At 30.9% G+C, this 16,765-nt stretch overlaps 3 protein-coding genes across 3 annotated transcripts in view; 2 read left to right on the forward strand and 1 right to left on the reverse strand.

Moving 5' to 3' along the window:
• Positions 1-4,874, reverse strand: part of LOTGIDRAFT_110682 (hypothetical protein) — a gene marked incomplete at both ends in the record, with an annotated part of 17,121 nt that extends 12,247 nt beyond the window's left edge. The window contains 4 exons of the mRNA XM_009048060.1: positions 2,729-2,841; positions 3,866-4,017; positions 4,397-4,508; positions 4,810-4,874. Coding sequence (XP_009046308.1) covers positions 2,729-2,841; positions 3,866-4,017; positions 4,397-4,508; positions 4,810-4,874 — 442 coding nt within the window. The remainder of the gene's footprint in view (positions 1-2,728; positions 2,842-3,865; positions 4,018-4,396; positions 4,509-4,809) is intronic.
• A 578-nt stretch (positions 4,875-5,452) lies between these two features.
• Positions 5,453-11,936, forward strand: LOTGIDRAFT_156788 (hypothetical protein; the record flags this gene model as incomplete). The annotated part of the gene is made up of 2 exons (XM_009048061.1): positions 5,453-5,480; positions 11,109-11,936. Coding segments are annotated over 2 exons (856 nt in total), but the record flags the coding sequence as incomplete, so codon positions are not given.
• A 104-nt stretch (positions 11,937-12,040) lies between these two features.
• On the forward strand, positions 12,041-12,544 carry LOTGIDRAFT_156789 (hypothetical protein; the record flags this gene model as incomplete). Its single annotated transcript, XM_009048062.1, has 1 exon — positions 12,041-12,544. One exon carries the CDS (start codon positions 12,041-12,043, stop codon positions 12,542-12,544), a length of 504 nt encoding a protein of 167 aa, XP_009046310.1.
• Between the last annotated feature and the right edge of the window lie 4,221 nt (positions 12,545-16,765).

Consider the following 16,765-nt stretch of genomic DNA (forward strand, 5'->3'; position numbering starts at 1 on the left):
ATTTTGATCAAACTGCTTTCTTTTTTTTCAGGCCTTGGTCGTAAAACCCTGTGACTACCTGGAGAGTCTAGTTCAATATTCACATAGCTCAGCTCAATTCTTGGTCTTCATACACTGCAGAGGTAGATGGAAGATCAAAGTCGTAGTCAGTTTGTGTCACCTCACTAACTTTCTTTACATAACCAGGTAAAAAATGTGAACTTTTTTGTTTCTGTCGCCTTTCATATTGAGAGTTTTCAATGGAAATGAGTGAATTTCTCATTTTTGCTAAATATATATTATTTTGAGACTTGAGGGAGGTGAAAATATCAGCAGAATGATATATTGAAGACAGAATGAATACACAGAGAAATCATTTATTTCTATTTACTATGTGGACTGATTTTGGTTTCTGGGGTTTAGGGATCATAAACCTTAATGAGTTATGTAATGATTGTAACTTTAACACACTACCTAATGGATATATGGTCTTTTAAGATTCATTCTTTAAAACATTTGGTTCCATGTTATTTCTATTTCTGCAATTGTCATTAATTTAAGAAGCACTGTGGTTTTTGAAGTAGAAACAGGCAGAATTATGTGCGAAGTAAATGTGACGTAATAAATTTGACCCTTATTCTGTGTAATTTATGTTTTTCAGGCTTGGTTTTGGTCAACGTTCCTTAATCTTTTTACAGAATTGAATTATCTTCATAAATAAAAAAGTTCTGACCAATTCAGAATCGTACGTATACAAGCTTATACAGTGCATATATAGCTTATTATAGGAAAGACAGTAAGAAAGTAAAAACACTACCACTGGTTTACTTTTAGGTTTATTTGCATAATTTTTGGTCAGGTTGTTCCACAGATGTTATAGAACAAATTAAAGCAAGAAAAAAAACATTAGCTACATATATAGGACTCACTCCACTAAAACATTTTATGCAAATGATTGTATAGGAATGTAGTCCAGGCTACTTTTAGAAATCTTCTTTCTCTCTCCCTTTTGGGTAAAATTTGGTCTAGATTTGGAATTTGATGTCTGAAATTGCATTATCTTTCAGATTTGGTGAGATGATGAGAGACCTAAAGGCGGAAGGCTAATTCTAAAAATAGTCGTTTTGTGAAGTGCCAAACTCCAGCGGATGAGTATAACCGGTAGTAGTCTACTTTCAATTTTAGTAGCTCAAAATTTTCATGGTCATCATATAATGAATTTTTTAGGTGACGTCGAGAATTGGTCAGGCTTTCATTCGACATATTGGAAAGCTTTCAACGAGATTTCTGGAAAAAGTTATAGAAGGTTGAATTTCGTGTTTTAACATGGGAAGAGATGGCAAATGAATTAGTGGAGTGAGTCCTGATACCAAAAATCTAATTTGTGCAAGATATTGTTGATTTAAACAAACACACATTATTTAATAAGATAGCTTGCCAGGCAAGGTAATATACGCCCACTGGCAGCTTTGATTTTGAATAAAAATATTTAGCAGTACAGTAATAATAACCAGTATGAAATATTCAACCTTCAGTCATACACTTCTTTTGAACTTTTTAGGGCGATACTGAATAATATTGATCAATTTTTAGCTTGTGAAAACTCTAGAAAGCAAATATTCAATCTTCAGCACGGGACTGAATAATGAAACCAAGTTTCGTCAAAATCCAGTAAGAATCACGCCTTTTAGTGTTTAAGAGCTAATATAAAAGTGTTTTCCAGAACAAGGGCAATAGCTCATACTAAATATTTTTCAATTCTTCGTATTTTCAATAGGGTTCATCTTTGGGTGATTACGAACATTCACACCAAGTTTCATCAAATTCCGTCAACAATTGTGCCTTCTAGAGTGATTACGAGCTAAAAATTGAATGCGTTTCCAATAGCAAGGGCAATAACTCATACTAATTATTTTTTGATTTTTCTGATTTCAAAAAGGGTTCATCCTTGGGAGATTACGAACACTCCGCCAAGTTTCGTAAAAATCCGTCAAGAATTGTGCCTTCAAGATCGTTTACGAGCTAAAACTCATATTAAATATTTTTCGATTCTTCTGATTTTCAATAGGGTTCATCCTTGGGTGATTACGAACACTCATACAAAGTTTTGTCAAAATCCGTCAAGAATTGTGTCTTGTAGAGTGTTTACGAGCAATTGTGGACGGACTGACGGGGGTACCGACAATATACGTCCACTTAGAGAGATGTGGGCATATAAAAACTGTTCATCAAAAGATAGACAAGTTCAATCTTGTCCAAGATCTCATTATTTTAAATATTCACACCAAATTTCATTGAAATTGGATGAAAACTGTAGTCTCTCAAATGTTCACAACCAAATTTTGACGTGTTTTTTTTAAGTCAAGGGTAATAACTCAAAAAACGTTCGTCGAAAGATGTGCATGTCAAACTTGTCCAAGATCTCATCAATATAAATGATCACACCAAATTTCATTCGAATCAGATGAAAACTGTAGTCTCTATTGCATTCACAAGCCAATTTCAATTCGTTTAGGCTAAGTCAAGGGCAATAACTCAAAAACAGTTCATCGAAAAATCGTGAATATCGAACTTGTCCAAGATCTCATCAATACAAATGATCACACCAAATTTCATTCAAATCAGATGAAAACTGTAGTCTCTATTACGTTCATAAGCCAATTTTGACGACAATGGGTGACGACAATATAAAAATAATAGAATATATAAATTATTCAGGATGCTTAGAAGAGAAATATTTAAATGATACTCACCAAATATTCTTGTTTAGGATCTAAAGCTAAACTTAAAACAGGAGCTTCATGTCCACGGCATACTTTATGGTTACTACTTTCAATATCAACTACTTTGATAGTAAAATCACTGTAACATTAAATATCTTACATTACTGTAACATTAAATATCTAACATTACTGTAACATTACTATAACATTAAATATCTTACATTACTGTAACATTAAATATCTAACATTACTGTAACATTAAATATCTAACATAACTGTAACATTAAATATCTAACATTACTATAACATTAAATATCTTACATTACTGTAACATTAAATATCTAACATTACTGTAACATTAAATATCTAACATAACTGTAACGTTACTATAACATTAAATATCTTACATTACTGTAACATTTACTGTAACATTAAATATCTTACATTACTGTAACATTAAATATCTAACATTACTGTAACATTAAATATCTAACATAACTGTAACGTTACTATAACATTAAATATCTTACATTACTGTAACATTTACTGTAACATTAAATATCTTACATTACTGTAACATTAAATATCTAACATTACTGTAACATTAAATATCTTACATTACTGTAACATTTACTGTAACATTAAATATCTTACATTACTGTAACATTAAATATCTTACATTACTGTAACATTAAATATCTTGCATTACTGCAATATCAAATACCTAATAGTTCTTAACTTTTTCATATCAAATAAGATATCAAAAGAAGAAATTGAAATTCATCAAATTGAAATGATTGAAGTTTTAGGTCCTTCTTTTCAAAAATTTTCGATGTTTTTGTTGCATAAATGTGTGACTGGTGCCTAGCTATGACAAATTTTGCTCTTCCATGAATATAAGGGGGAGTGGCAGGAGTTGTTATTAACATTCAATCCCATCCCCACCATGTGTGATACATTGTATTTTATTATATAGCGATATATCACTTGATTTATTGGCAACACAACAAGAGATTATCAGTAATGTTATATATTTTCAATTGTTAATAGATTTACATAATCTCGTCTTGTGAGCTTATTAAATTAAATTTTACTGTTTGAGGCTGAGCAGTGAACAATTTGCCCATAAAATTAGGAAGATTGAAAATGTTGAAGTGTCTTACCTTGATCCAGCAGCCATCGTGGTTCCAGATTCATTAAGAACCATGTGATTAATTGATGCAGTAAATCTGGTAACAATGCCATCTGGTAAACCATCAGGAAATGTATTAGCTTGTATAGAATTACTGTCTGATGCTGTAAAAAATCTTCCATTCTAAAATACACAAATTAAGCTTACTAGATAAAAAACCAGAACCTTTTGTTTTTGATTACTTAAAGTATGTTGTTGTTGGTTACACCTGAATCACTTTTTCACTTTTTAAACTGAAAATATTCTTTTCAAGATAATGCTTGCAGGCCTGTAACTTTTGTGCACTTCTTATATTTCTCATCTTTGCCTCTATGAGGCTTATTATTCCATAAAAACTTATAATTAGGAAGTTACCATCATGCAAACACTATTTAGACAAAATGCTTTTTGCAATCAGTCATGTGACATCTTACAAAGTTTTTCCAGGAATTTTTGATTCAACAGAAAAAATTCTTTATGAAACATTTACAATCAAAATGAAATAAATTGTGTTGAGATGTACCTTAAAAGCTATAGAATAAACAGTATCACCAGCTCTGTGTGATATAGTGTCATCATCATCAATACCCTGCCATATTCTAACATCACCATCTGTACCACAAGTCAACATATATCTGTAAGTTTAAGGTAGGGTAAGTCTTACATAATATTGTATCAACATACATCTAACAGTAACAGTATATGGTAGGGTACATAATATTGTATCAACATATACATCTATAAGAATATTGTACGGTACATAATATTGAATCAACATATATCCATAAGTATATGGTACCGTTACTTACGTTTCATTTCTCTGGTGTTAGGGTGTATTGAGACGAGTATCATCTGACTATGTGGGGGGTGGGGGGTATATTATGACTTGTGACTTTATGATAGATTACGATAGGCCTATTTATCGGCAAAACTCACCTTCCGGAATCATCAAAACATAGGTCAGTGTGGCCGTCATTGTGCGCATATCGTAAAGGTTTCATTTTGTTTCTAAAATACGAGGAAACAAATAATTAGGACTAATTCAATTTTTGAAAATTCAATATTCCAACGCTGGATAACCACTGGAAGCTTGTTTACATTTTTACAAATTGGCGGGAGTTTTAGAGACAATTACTCAGCTGATATTTCATTGGCTAAAATTCGCCTTCGGTTTATAAAAGTTATCAAATTTATTGTAAAATGAGATAAATACTTTGATAATTATATATATTATATAATTTAAGATATAAAATGTAATATATTCCGTATATATGAAAACTAATGCAATAATAACGTTAGTGAGAGACTTGATGATCGGACATAGGGGATTTTCCTTCTGACGTCATATTTAGAAACTCCTACACATTCCATTAACAGATTATCATTTCCTGTTCACGGTGGATACTAATGTTTTGTCAGTTAACTGTCAAAAATATCAAGGCTTAGTTATTTTCTAATTGCAGTCTTGTATCATTATGATATTAACGGAGAACTTACTCTCGACGTTTTAACTCCCTTATTCTTCAGATACTTTAGCAGAAAAGTAGACTATACAGATACAGTTACACTTCCATCCAGAATGGCCAAATCAACTGCAGCAGCAGCAGGTAAATTCTGAATAATATCACAAACAAACTTTCCTGCCTGCATGTTTAAATCCATTCAATAATATGATGATAAGAAAGAGAGTATAAATACCCTCAGATGTAACATTACATAGTTAAAAGGAGAGATTTGCCATTCGTTTGACCAATTTTACATGAGTACCAGTAAGTTGCAGAAACAGGAATTTGTTAGCTAAGCAATCCAGAATAATCCACAGTTGAATGTTTAATTGACTACTTGTCATTTTTCAAGACTGCCTTATATAGAAAAGACATACTGGGTATGTATTTTTGAAGGAAATATGTGATTTTTGTACATTTCTAGTACTTCTGAGGACTTTTTATTTACATATATTCAAGACGCAAATCAACCCGAAAAAAATGGTGAATAGTTGGGTGAAGCTGCCCTATCTGCAAAGGCCCAACTTTCCCAAAACTCGTGACTAAAAGTAACAGACAAGTATTTGCAAGGACTGAGAAATGCAGCTTGACTGCTGAAGAAGAAAATTAACAGGCATTTTGTTCTTTCAAATGCTTAATTTTATAGATGATTATAGGGGTATGTCTTAAGTAAGAATTTCACATAGACTTGGAAAAATATTGATAATGCTGTAGAATAAGAGCATTGAGTATGACCTTAGGTATACTAGCTATTAGCATATTAATAGTGGAATCTAGGCTTTGTATATAGTCCTAAATAATCTTAGTTATGTATGAATTTCTGTTTCATTAATTTATTCAAGCACCTAATGACACTGTGTGCATACCATTAGGCCTACTATTGTATATGTATGGATTCAAAAGTCAACTGCCAAAATAACCCTTAAGAATGGAACTAATCAAATGCCTTGTTTGGTATCAATTTGATGATACAATCTCAAAGATAATAAATTCTTATATTGAAATTTTTTTTAAACAGTCTCATAAACAAGAATTTTTGAGGTAAGCCAATCTGTAGTGTGTTCACAGCTCACCTTCGAAATTTGAGCCTTCAAATCCATGTGTGTCCAGAACTATCAGCATTTGAAAGTCGTCTTTTTTTGAGACACTGTCATATACAGTAAAGGAAAGGAATTCCTAGTTTGAGATATTTTTGAAGGAATTATGTGATTTTTGTACATTACTAGTACTTGTGAAGACTAAAATCAACCCCCCAAAATGGTGCAACTGTCCCTTTAAATAGAACAGAATTTATAAGCTTAATCTCTACCTTATGAATATAGTACAGGTGTAAATCTTATAGAATTGTTATCATAAATGGTTGTCCAGATATCTCGAAATATATCTAAAAGATATAATATTGATTCAGACATGGTCTGACATGGTCTTATTAACCCATATTAAAGTAAGCCCACTACACTTTGGTTTGTGGGCAAGGAGATTGGGGTTATCTGATCAGATCATTAGAACTTAAATAAGGTCGGGAAAACAAAACAGATAATCAATTTACCGCCACTCGTTTAAAGAGATAAGAATACATTCTTTCCACTTTCCATCAGCTTCAATTCTTTACCAACATTTTATTTAATTTTGTATCTATCATATTAATCAAAACATTGAATGACACGCTGCTTTGGTTTTGTTTACGTTCGTGAACATTGCGTCATAACGAGTGGTTTAATTTGATTTGCCAAAGATTCCCTATAAAGATTCCAGGGCCAATTTTGATTGTACAATATTTATCTATAAATGTAATGGACGTATGACGAATTCCTGAATTTACTTTTCCTGCTCCTGCTTAGAGATTATTGATTATTATTTTTGGTTATAATTCATAGAAAATAAAATGACAATAATGCTAAACTTGTTCTTGGTGTATCGATGACCTGGGGCCATTTCACTAAAAATTTATGAGCGACTTATGCAAATATTTAAGCATGTTTCCCTAGTCCCCTAAATACTTTAATATGGTCTATGTTGATGCAAATTCATGGTGAACTTTTCTGCAAAATGGTGGTTAGATTTTTAAAATGTCAAAAGATGTCACTATGATATTTACGACGTTATCTTGACTTACGATTGACAGTCGAAGAAAGGTCAAAAATAAAAAGAAAAGGGCAAATTTTGCTGAAAAATTTTGAAACATCCAGTGAAAATGACAATTTGCATCTATTTTCAAGCATTTGGAGTTAGGCAAAAACTTATGAGGTGCAAATTTAGACAGACTTAAGAAAATTTTGAAATTGAAAAGTTTAGTTTGACCCATTGCTCAAGGTTTTATGAACTAAGTTGATGAAAAATCTTTAAGGTCATTTAATATTGAGTAAGTGCAAGTTATTTTGCCTGGCTAGCTATCTTTCTGACCTACAGATTTGGCATTTCATGTTCACTGTGACCTGTACAATTACTTATATTGCATCATGACAATAAATAGTTTATGGCGTGAACAGTTGAATGAAGTATATATATTGTATTAGCTTATGCTTATTGTAAGTTATTGAAGTAAGTTGATATATAACTAAGGCTCTTGTTAAAAGTATTTTTAGAGCTTAAAAACTGTGAAAGAATTATATGTAGGTGTTAATAGCTTAACAGTGTATGCAGATTTATTAATGGAACATCAAGTTACCTGCAAGGTATGTTGTTTGAAAGGGTTTAGTATATTTAAGCTTATTGTATTGTATATAAAGCATATATAATATAGTTAAAGTTACTATTGAAAATTTTCAAACCTTTTGATACCATGATGAATTTTACCGAATCACATATATCTTAATGAGTTGAGCTAATTAAGATGGGCAATGCCAAAAGGATGATTTTACACAGGGAGAAAAGCCATGGCTTGTTTGTATTGATTTCAGTTTAGGCTTTGTTTTACATGGTATTACAATGATTGATATGAAGTTTTAGTTAAGGTAGTTTAGGTAAGGAAGGCAACAGTCAAGTAACATTTTTGCTGATGATGTTATATGTATCAGGTATAAGTAAAATAATATCTAAATATCTAATATCATTTTAAAATGATGTTTTTTTTCTCGAATGATTAGATTTCTATTGCAGGTTTGGTTCATTTTAGAATTTATTTCAATAAAATTACCAAATTTTTGATCTTGCTAATCAATTATAGTTTTTAAATATATGTCTGAATTTCTAAAGTATCTACATTTATTTAGTCTGTATATGTTTTGGTATATATAAATAATAAAGAAGTGAAGAGGAAGTGCTACATATGTCAATAATTAACAGACTTCTTCTGACATGGGAAGTCTTTTAAAATGTAGTGTAGCATGTGATAAATGTAGGGTAACATATGAAAAACAGGATAGGCACCTATTAGATTCTACCAAAGAACATTTAGATTCAAATATTCAGAAAGAGAACATCAATGGAAGCTTGAGTTTGGTAATTAAATTTGATAGAGAGGATAGTAAATTGTTGTTCAAGCTGTATCTGTCTTGAGGTATGTTAAAATTACTAAGAAAGATATATGAATATTTTATGAAGGACAATCAGTTTGATTTTATTTTATGCTGTGTGTAAGAAAGATTTTGTTTATTCTATATATAACCTAATTGACAGATATGATGAATGATGTCAAATACTCTTTTGAACTGACAAGGAAATGGTTTATATGTTCAATTTTGTGAAATCTTTCAGCTGAAAATAGAAACTGGTAATAATTACTGCTAGTACTTTTGATATTTTCAATTTTGTAGGGGTTATTGTAGAATAATGGTCAAAGTTGGTTTATTTATAATGTAAATTTGCTAGACAGTTCAATAGTTTTGTGATTCAGTTTTAAAATATATATTACTATTATACAGATTTGAATTTAATCACAGGATTCAATTGAATGTTTAGTATGTACTACAAAGTATGTAGCATTATATAATACATATTACTCAACAAGTATTGATGAAACTTCTTTATGTTAAGTGAACAAATGAAATCTTTTGAGTGTTGATTATTATTATTATTAGGCTTCTTGCCATTGTTGCCAAATTATGAAAATCTATTTTTTTTACTTTTCTTGAATGTTTGAAGGTATTGATTGTGTACAGGTATAATGTTAAATGGTATTTTGAGCAGTTGGTATTGATATTTGATATTGTTTTGTTATATGGTGTAATGAAAATAGTGACCAACTTAACAATAATAAAATACAAGTTTTATTTTGTAAACTGCACTCTGAAGTGAGCATTTACATTTTGAGTTTAGATCAATTGTAATTTTCTTGTCATGTTTAATTTTTTCTTCAAAAGTTTCCTTTATCAAACGAAAAATTTTGATATTAACTGAGTTATAAGTTTGGTTGTCTCTATGTAATTTAAGATATAAAACTTACTTATTATTAATTTGAACTTTGAAATATATATTTTTAATACATTAAAGATGGGTTCCCTCATTTTTATTTATGAAAATGAAAATGCTTATACTTATATGAATAGAAAGTAGGGGTGTTCTAATGACTTGGAAAAATACCAGTTTGTCTCACATGTCCATAATTAATTCATAATTAGCTAAATTAGAAGAGAATTACCAGCAGAATTCCAATGAGTGACCGATCTAAAAAGGTCAGAAAGTCTTTTTTGTATCCTGACAGTACATACATGGACATTTATGATTGGTTAAAACTTAAATTATATGCAATATAAGAAAATAATGATATGATAAAGAATACATGCTAATACACCAATCAATCGAATAGTTTGCTTAATTTGACACTAAAAAATAAGGAAACCCATCTTTAAGCTAAGCTATATAAATATTGACCCATGTGTAATATGATTGAGATTTATTGTTTGTTATTGAACTGAGTGGGTGGATTTTATTATATATAAATATACTCAAATATCAAGTAATATTATCTATGGCAGACCATTCATATGTGACAAACATTGACAGCTTTCAAGAAATAACCTTCTCAGTGAATGACAATATCTATAGTATATCACCTAGGATCATATATTCTAATGGTGTGAAATTTAGATCATTCACTAAATGTTTTATAATCAAACTGTAGTATTAATGATCTAAAAACATATTTATAGCTACGCCTTACAGTGCTGTTATCTTCCAGCTATTTTACTATATCATTATGTTTCAAGATTTATGTAAGCAAAGAAATGATTTAATAATCCTGGTTTGAACATACAATAAAAGCAATAATATAGATGCTGGTGATGAAAGTATCAATGGTCAAAAGTAAACTAAAATGGAAGGAGGGATACAAAGTAGGATATTTTAAAGTAGGATCTGTTGGAGAAGAAAATCTGAGTGGAAAGCAATATATTTATAAAATTTAAAAATATTAGTCAATATGTTATTTGGTAGTAATGCAGGTGACAGTTCTACACTATCAATTGACAAAATTTCAAGGAATGTAACCATAGTTTTTCAGTGTAATGGCATGAGATATTGTTCAGTAGAAATGTCCTTTTATAAGTGGAGGTGAGGGGAGAGGGATTTGTTATGTTGACATTTCATCATAGCTGAAATATAAGTTGTGAATGAATGGAATACTGTGATATAGAATACTATATAGAAATAGAAGTTAATAATATGTAAGAAACAGATGTTAGTTAAATCAATATCTCATTGAAGAGTCAACCTCATAGATGTGTGGGTGGTTTAACTTACATTATCATAATACAACATAATTAAAGGCCACTGTTATTTTTCTCATTGCAGCAGACAACAATGATATCCAGGTATTAGAAACTTTGGTTGAAGATGAGCAGAAACCAATAGAGGATATTTCTGGTAATCATTTACAAGTCAGACACAGAATGCATCGTTCAGCAGTCAGACCATTTTTCTGTTGTGGAAGTGAAATATCTCTTGTTAGCCTGGTGGAAAATGCTGAAAAAGAGGAAAGTTCTACAAGTGATGGAAGAACTATTGAAGTTTTAAGTGAGGACAATAAGTCAGATAGTAAATTATTACTGAAAGGTAAAAATACTACCTCTAAGTGTGGAGAGTGTAATGATAATTGTAATGGATGTCGACGTCAAACTACAACAACACGCAGAAAGAAGGGAGACAAAATTCAGGGCAATTTAAACAAATCAAAGAAGAAATCTTGGAGTTCTAAATTAAAGGGAAGATTTCCTCATGCAGGGCGTCATTCTAATCATCATGGACATGGTGAATCATCTTCAACACCAGAAGTTTCCTGTTGTGCTTGTCCAAAAGAAACACCATGTTCATCCCAAAATCTTCTTCAAGCAGCTGGTAATCCTATTTTTTTGGATGGATGTAGAATAATGTGGAATTCCCCATTAACACTGACAGCTAATTTTGATGAACTGTATCCAACTGATGATTTGGATGAAGTACGTAGAGTGGCTAGAGCACGTGAGATGAGAGAAGGTATAGACCCTGCTGTCCAAACACACTCAAACCAGTCCCTGACAGGTGCTGCCTCAGCCAGTCTGTTAAGTCAAATGTTCATAAATCACTGTTCAGTAACCTTGCCACCTTATCCATTAAATTCAATCAGTTTGGGTCGAGGTTATGGTGTGAATAATAATAATAATAGTGATTATGAAGAATCTCATTATGGAGAAGTGGATTTCTCTGTACCTTTATTTTCAAAAGTGGTTCATACCCAAGTGGACTATATGCATTGTTTAGTGCCAGAACTATCTTGTATAACTAACTGTAGTTTTTATTGGGGTGTGATGGATCGCTATGAGGCTGAAAAACTCCTAGAAAATAAACCAGAAGGGACATTTTTATTACGTGATAGTGCTCAAGACGAGTTTTTATTTTCTGTGAGTTTTAGACGTTATAATAGGTCCTTACATGCTCGTATTGAACAATGGAATCATAAATTTAGTTTTGATTCCCATGATCCTGCCGTGTATGCCACAGAAACAGTTCGAGGTTTAATAGAACATTATAAAGATCCTAATTGTTGTATGTTTTTCGAACCAATGTTAACTCAACCATTGAATCGTTCCTTTCCCTTTTCGTTAAAACAGTTTTGTCGAGCAACAATTTGTGATCATATTGCCTATGATGATATAGCTAGTCTTCCATTGCCAAAAGCATTAAAAGAATACTTGACATATTATCATTATAAACAAAAGGTTAGAGTTAGAAGATTAGATATGCCTAATTAAAATCAATCAAACATTTGTCTCCATTCTGGTAAAAAAGTTTGTTGTAAATATATTTATCAGTTTTCATTGACAAGATATATTTCTAATTCTCAATTTGTACTTTTTTCATTCGCAGGATTTTCATTTTTTCGCCATTTTGATTTAAAACATTTTTTAAACAACTGGTATGAACAAAAATCAAACTGCAGGTGCAATACAAATGCATGTAGTTCCTCATACCAATGTTTTGTTTATTCTATATTCGAGGTTAAAGGAAATATTCATCTGGAGAAACAGATTCTTTAGGTAATCTTATCTTCATTAGTTGCAGACTTAATTTCATTTCATTTTTATTTTCTTTCCATGACCAATTAACAATCAAATCTTACCTATCTAATATATACTATACAAGTAATTTTCTACCACACTATTTATTTTTTATGTCGACTTTATTTGTTTGTTTATAGATTTATTATTTATGTTAATTCTAGTCAAATTCTAGTGCTAATTATTCATAGCTTTATATATTATGTACATTATGTCTATTTGAGAAATTGGCAATGTATTTTATTGCTGAAGGTTACCGGTTACTTACAGGCTGCCAGATTGATATTTGACAAAGTTAAACTCTATTACAAACCATTATTTCACCTGTAATAGTTTTTTCTAACTGATCACATTATATTTTTTGAGCAATCAAATATCATTTTTGTTGTGAAAAACAGAGTATCAACATGTATGTATAACATGTTCTAGTTTTTCTGTTATGTTCACGAGCTAGAGTCAGATGCAAGACTCGGTAAAGGGTATTCGTACATCGGCTTGATTAATGATTAAATTATTTCGTGAACTTGCATGAGGAGTATACAAAGGGTGCAGCGGTGTATGCCATGTCGTAGTAGTTTATCCATGTACAGTGCTTGAACAGGCCACAAATGCTGTGCTCAACAAAATTGCTGGAAGAACATTTGAGAAAATGTCAGTGGGGCTTAACAAGCAATAAGTGACATAATATGGATTTGCTAGAACCAGAAGGTCATATATCATTTAAGCTAGTATGATTGTCAGAGGTATTCTTAGACATCATCAATCAATACTTTCAATATCTTTAATTGGTTTTATTAAGGCTAATTATTGAGGGATTAGGAAAGATTAAGTCTAGCTAGATATATTTATGTATTACCAGTAGCATTTGATTATAATGAATTTAAGAAAATATGCCACTGGAATGAATCTGTGCTAACAGCATGAAATGTGATTCTGTGTGTCAATACCATACTTCACATGACAGACATTATAATTATGTGTCATTTTATTGCTGATTGAAAATGTCATCAATACCTTCCAGTGTCTCATTAAGGATATGAAATTCTTTACCCTGTTTTTCCTCTTTGCCTTTACACAATTTTCAAGCCTCAAGCTAAAATATACAGCAAAAGTTTAATTTGAAGATCAAATGATTTTTAAACTATGGTTACAGGCAATATAAAATCCAACTCTATTTAAATTCATCAGGATAGGTTTGTTGTTTCTTTAAGAGATTATAATGATTATTAGTAAACTTTTTATGGTTTTGGGGACATCGATTTGCAACATCATGGCCTAGATTTTCTATCTCTTCACCAGCCAACAACTTTCAAATAGCTATCAGAGGCTGGAATAAAGGCAGTTGTATTGGTCAGATGTTTGTGGTTCTTGTAATTAAAGAACTGCTTAAGCATTTATGGTATCACTATCCCAAATATATAATGATAATAATATATAATGGTTTGTGATAGTGATGATATAAAGTGATGTCACAGATGTCTGACTGAAAATTGGAATGGTGTAAATCGATTCTATCTGTCCCCAATACATATAAAAAGTTGAAGAAACCACTTTACAATCCCTTAAAGACTTAAAGACGATTTATACTGCAGGAATCCTACAAGTAAAATATACATTGTAAAGATTAAAATTGTAAAAAATTTTATGCTCATTAAAGTTTCTGACCTCAGTTTTTGCTTATAATTTGATTTCTAGTAAATTAAAGAGCAAGTCAACCATTCATCTATTCATGATATTGATAAAATCCTTCACATAACAGACAATTTATGTATTTATTTGAACATGTGAATAATGTTTGAATTGTGTGCAAGTTTGTTCACCATGGAACATCAACTGTGATGAATAAAAAGTAAACCACAACTGTTTATTGTTGTTTAATTTCACATTGATTGAGTTGGGATTTATGGAATCAACAAGAACAGAGTTCAGGTTCAAAATAGCAGAGAAAGGAAAATCTGCAGGAACCTGTTCAGAACCCACCTATCAAGCACCAAAATTATAATCTGTTGAGGAACCCTTTCATGGTTGATGTCATCTGATAGGATTTAATTCTGATGAGTAATAACAGTTGAGAATGACCTGATTTGAGGCATGATATTCAAATTGGGATAAGTCGAGATAGTGTTCATTACACATTCATAGATTCCAAAACACAATGTTAACAGCACTGTTTAATTGATCTAATGTACAAAGATATTCTGTATAACAATTTATAATTACCATACATAGCACTGTTATCACATAAAATACAATTGAATAAATCCTCAAGTAATAATCATCATAACACTGTCTTTTGTATTTGATTACATTTTTCAATATCTGCTTAAATAGTTCATGGTTCCCCTTTTGTAAACAAATTCATATTGACCATATCTAGCACTTTATTTATGGTTTAGGATCAAATTCATATATCACTTTTTGGGGGAAAAAATCTACTGAGATCCTGTTCAGTATAAAAAAATTTAACTTGTAGTTACTATATGAACATTCAAATTTACTGACAATAATGAAACTTTGTGTGGACTACTGGCATTATGGAGTATACATGTAGCTATAAGTACACTTCCAGATATCATTGAGATAGTAACTTTGAACAGATGTATGTACATGTAGCGCATTATTTGAAAATTAAAACTAGGGTTTTTCAACTGGCGGTGCACGCCATTTGTGGTGTGGTGCATCAGGAAAATACTTTTCGACACATTGGTATTCTTGTATGGAGAGTTGAGAAAATAAAGAATCAGGAGTTCAGAGCCTACCAACTACATCTCTTGGTCAACCTCGTATGAGCACAAGCATAGCGGCCGACCTTTTTCTGCACGTGTGAGTTTTCCCAACAGGCATGTGGCATCAAATTATTAATAAGGTCCCACGCAGAATGATCCACTTTTCATTTCTGATGTCTATCCAGTGTATGATTAGTAAAATATTTACAATATATACAAAAAAAATACAGCATATTATTGTCCTTATAAAACTTTTTTTAATTTTTAATTACCGAAGGTTTGAAGGAAAAAAGAACACCCTCTCATGACAATGCATGGATCTGTGGATACGATTGCACGTTTGCCACATTTAATCATTAATAATTCTTACCTAGAGTTATTCAAATTCCAAACCATGAAAGCGCCACTTAAGCTTATATACTTGAGAAACCCAGATTTAAACCCTCCAGAAGGACATACACAAAAAAAGTTTGAATTGTTAATTTTAAGTAAATACTGAACTCTGTATAAATATTTAACACAGTACATCTTCTATTGGGATCTTACAGGATTAAATACAATGAAAATGATCAAGTTAAAGCATTAACTACTGTACAATGAAAATATTTACAGTTTTTATTTACAACTACGAACAGAGGGTGATGTTTGTATAGCAGCATCAACTTGGTTTTTCTTCTTTCGACGAACCATACGTTTTCTTCCTCTATATCTATTACCTGAAATATGTCATTATGAAATTCATTGATCTGCGCTGTGAATGACTCCAATTGAGTTGATTATCAATCTATTTCATTTTTTTCATCAAAATTTCTAATACCAAAAAAGTTTTAGTGTGGACAAGTTTAGTTAGTTTTATTCAATGAAGCATGAAAGCAGTTCATAAACACTTAATATTCATCCGTCTACATCATAAGCAACCATCTTGTACAATCACTGTTAGTCATACTGTAGACACTTCTTCCTGTAAGCTTAACTCCCTTCTATGTTCAGTGACTTCAAAAATATATCATATTAGAAATCTAATTTCATATTTTCAAACCAACTGTTTTGAAGATAAATATTGTATTCACATGATATAAGGTAAGCTCATCATTTTGCACATTTTGTAAAGAGTAAGCAAGTGAAAAATGAAAAAATAAAATGCTTGTTATACCCTATAATAAATAACACATGTCCCAACCTGGTGATT

This window comes from Lottia gigantea (assembly GCF_000327385.1).
Source record: "Lottia gigantea unplaced genomic scaffold LOTGIsca_12, whole genome shotgun sequence".
Classification (NCBI taxonomy): domain Eukaryota; kingdom Metazoa; phylum Mollusca; class Gastropoda; family Lottiidae; genus Lottia; species Lottia gigantea.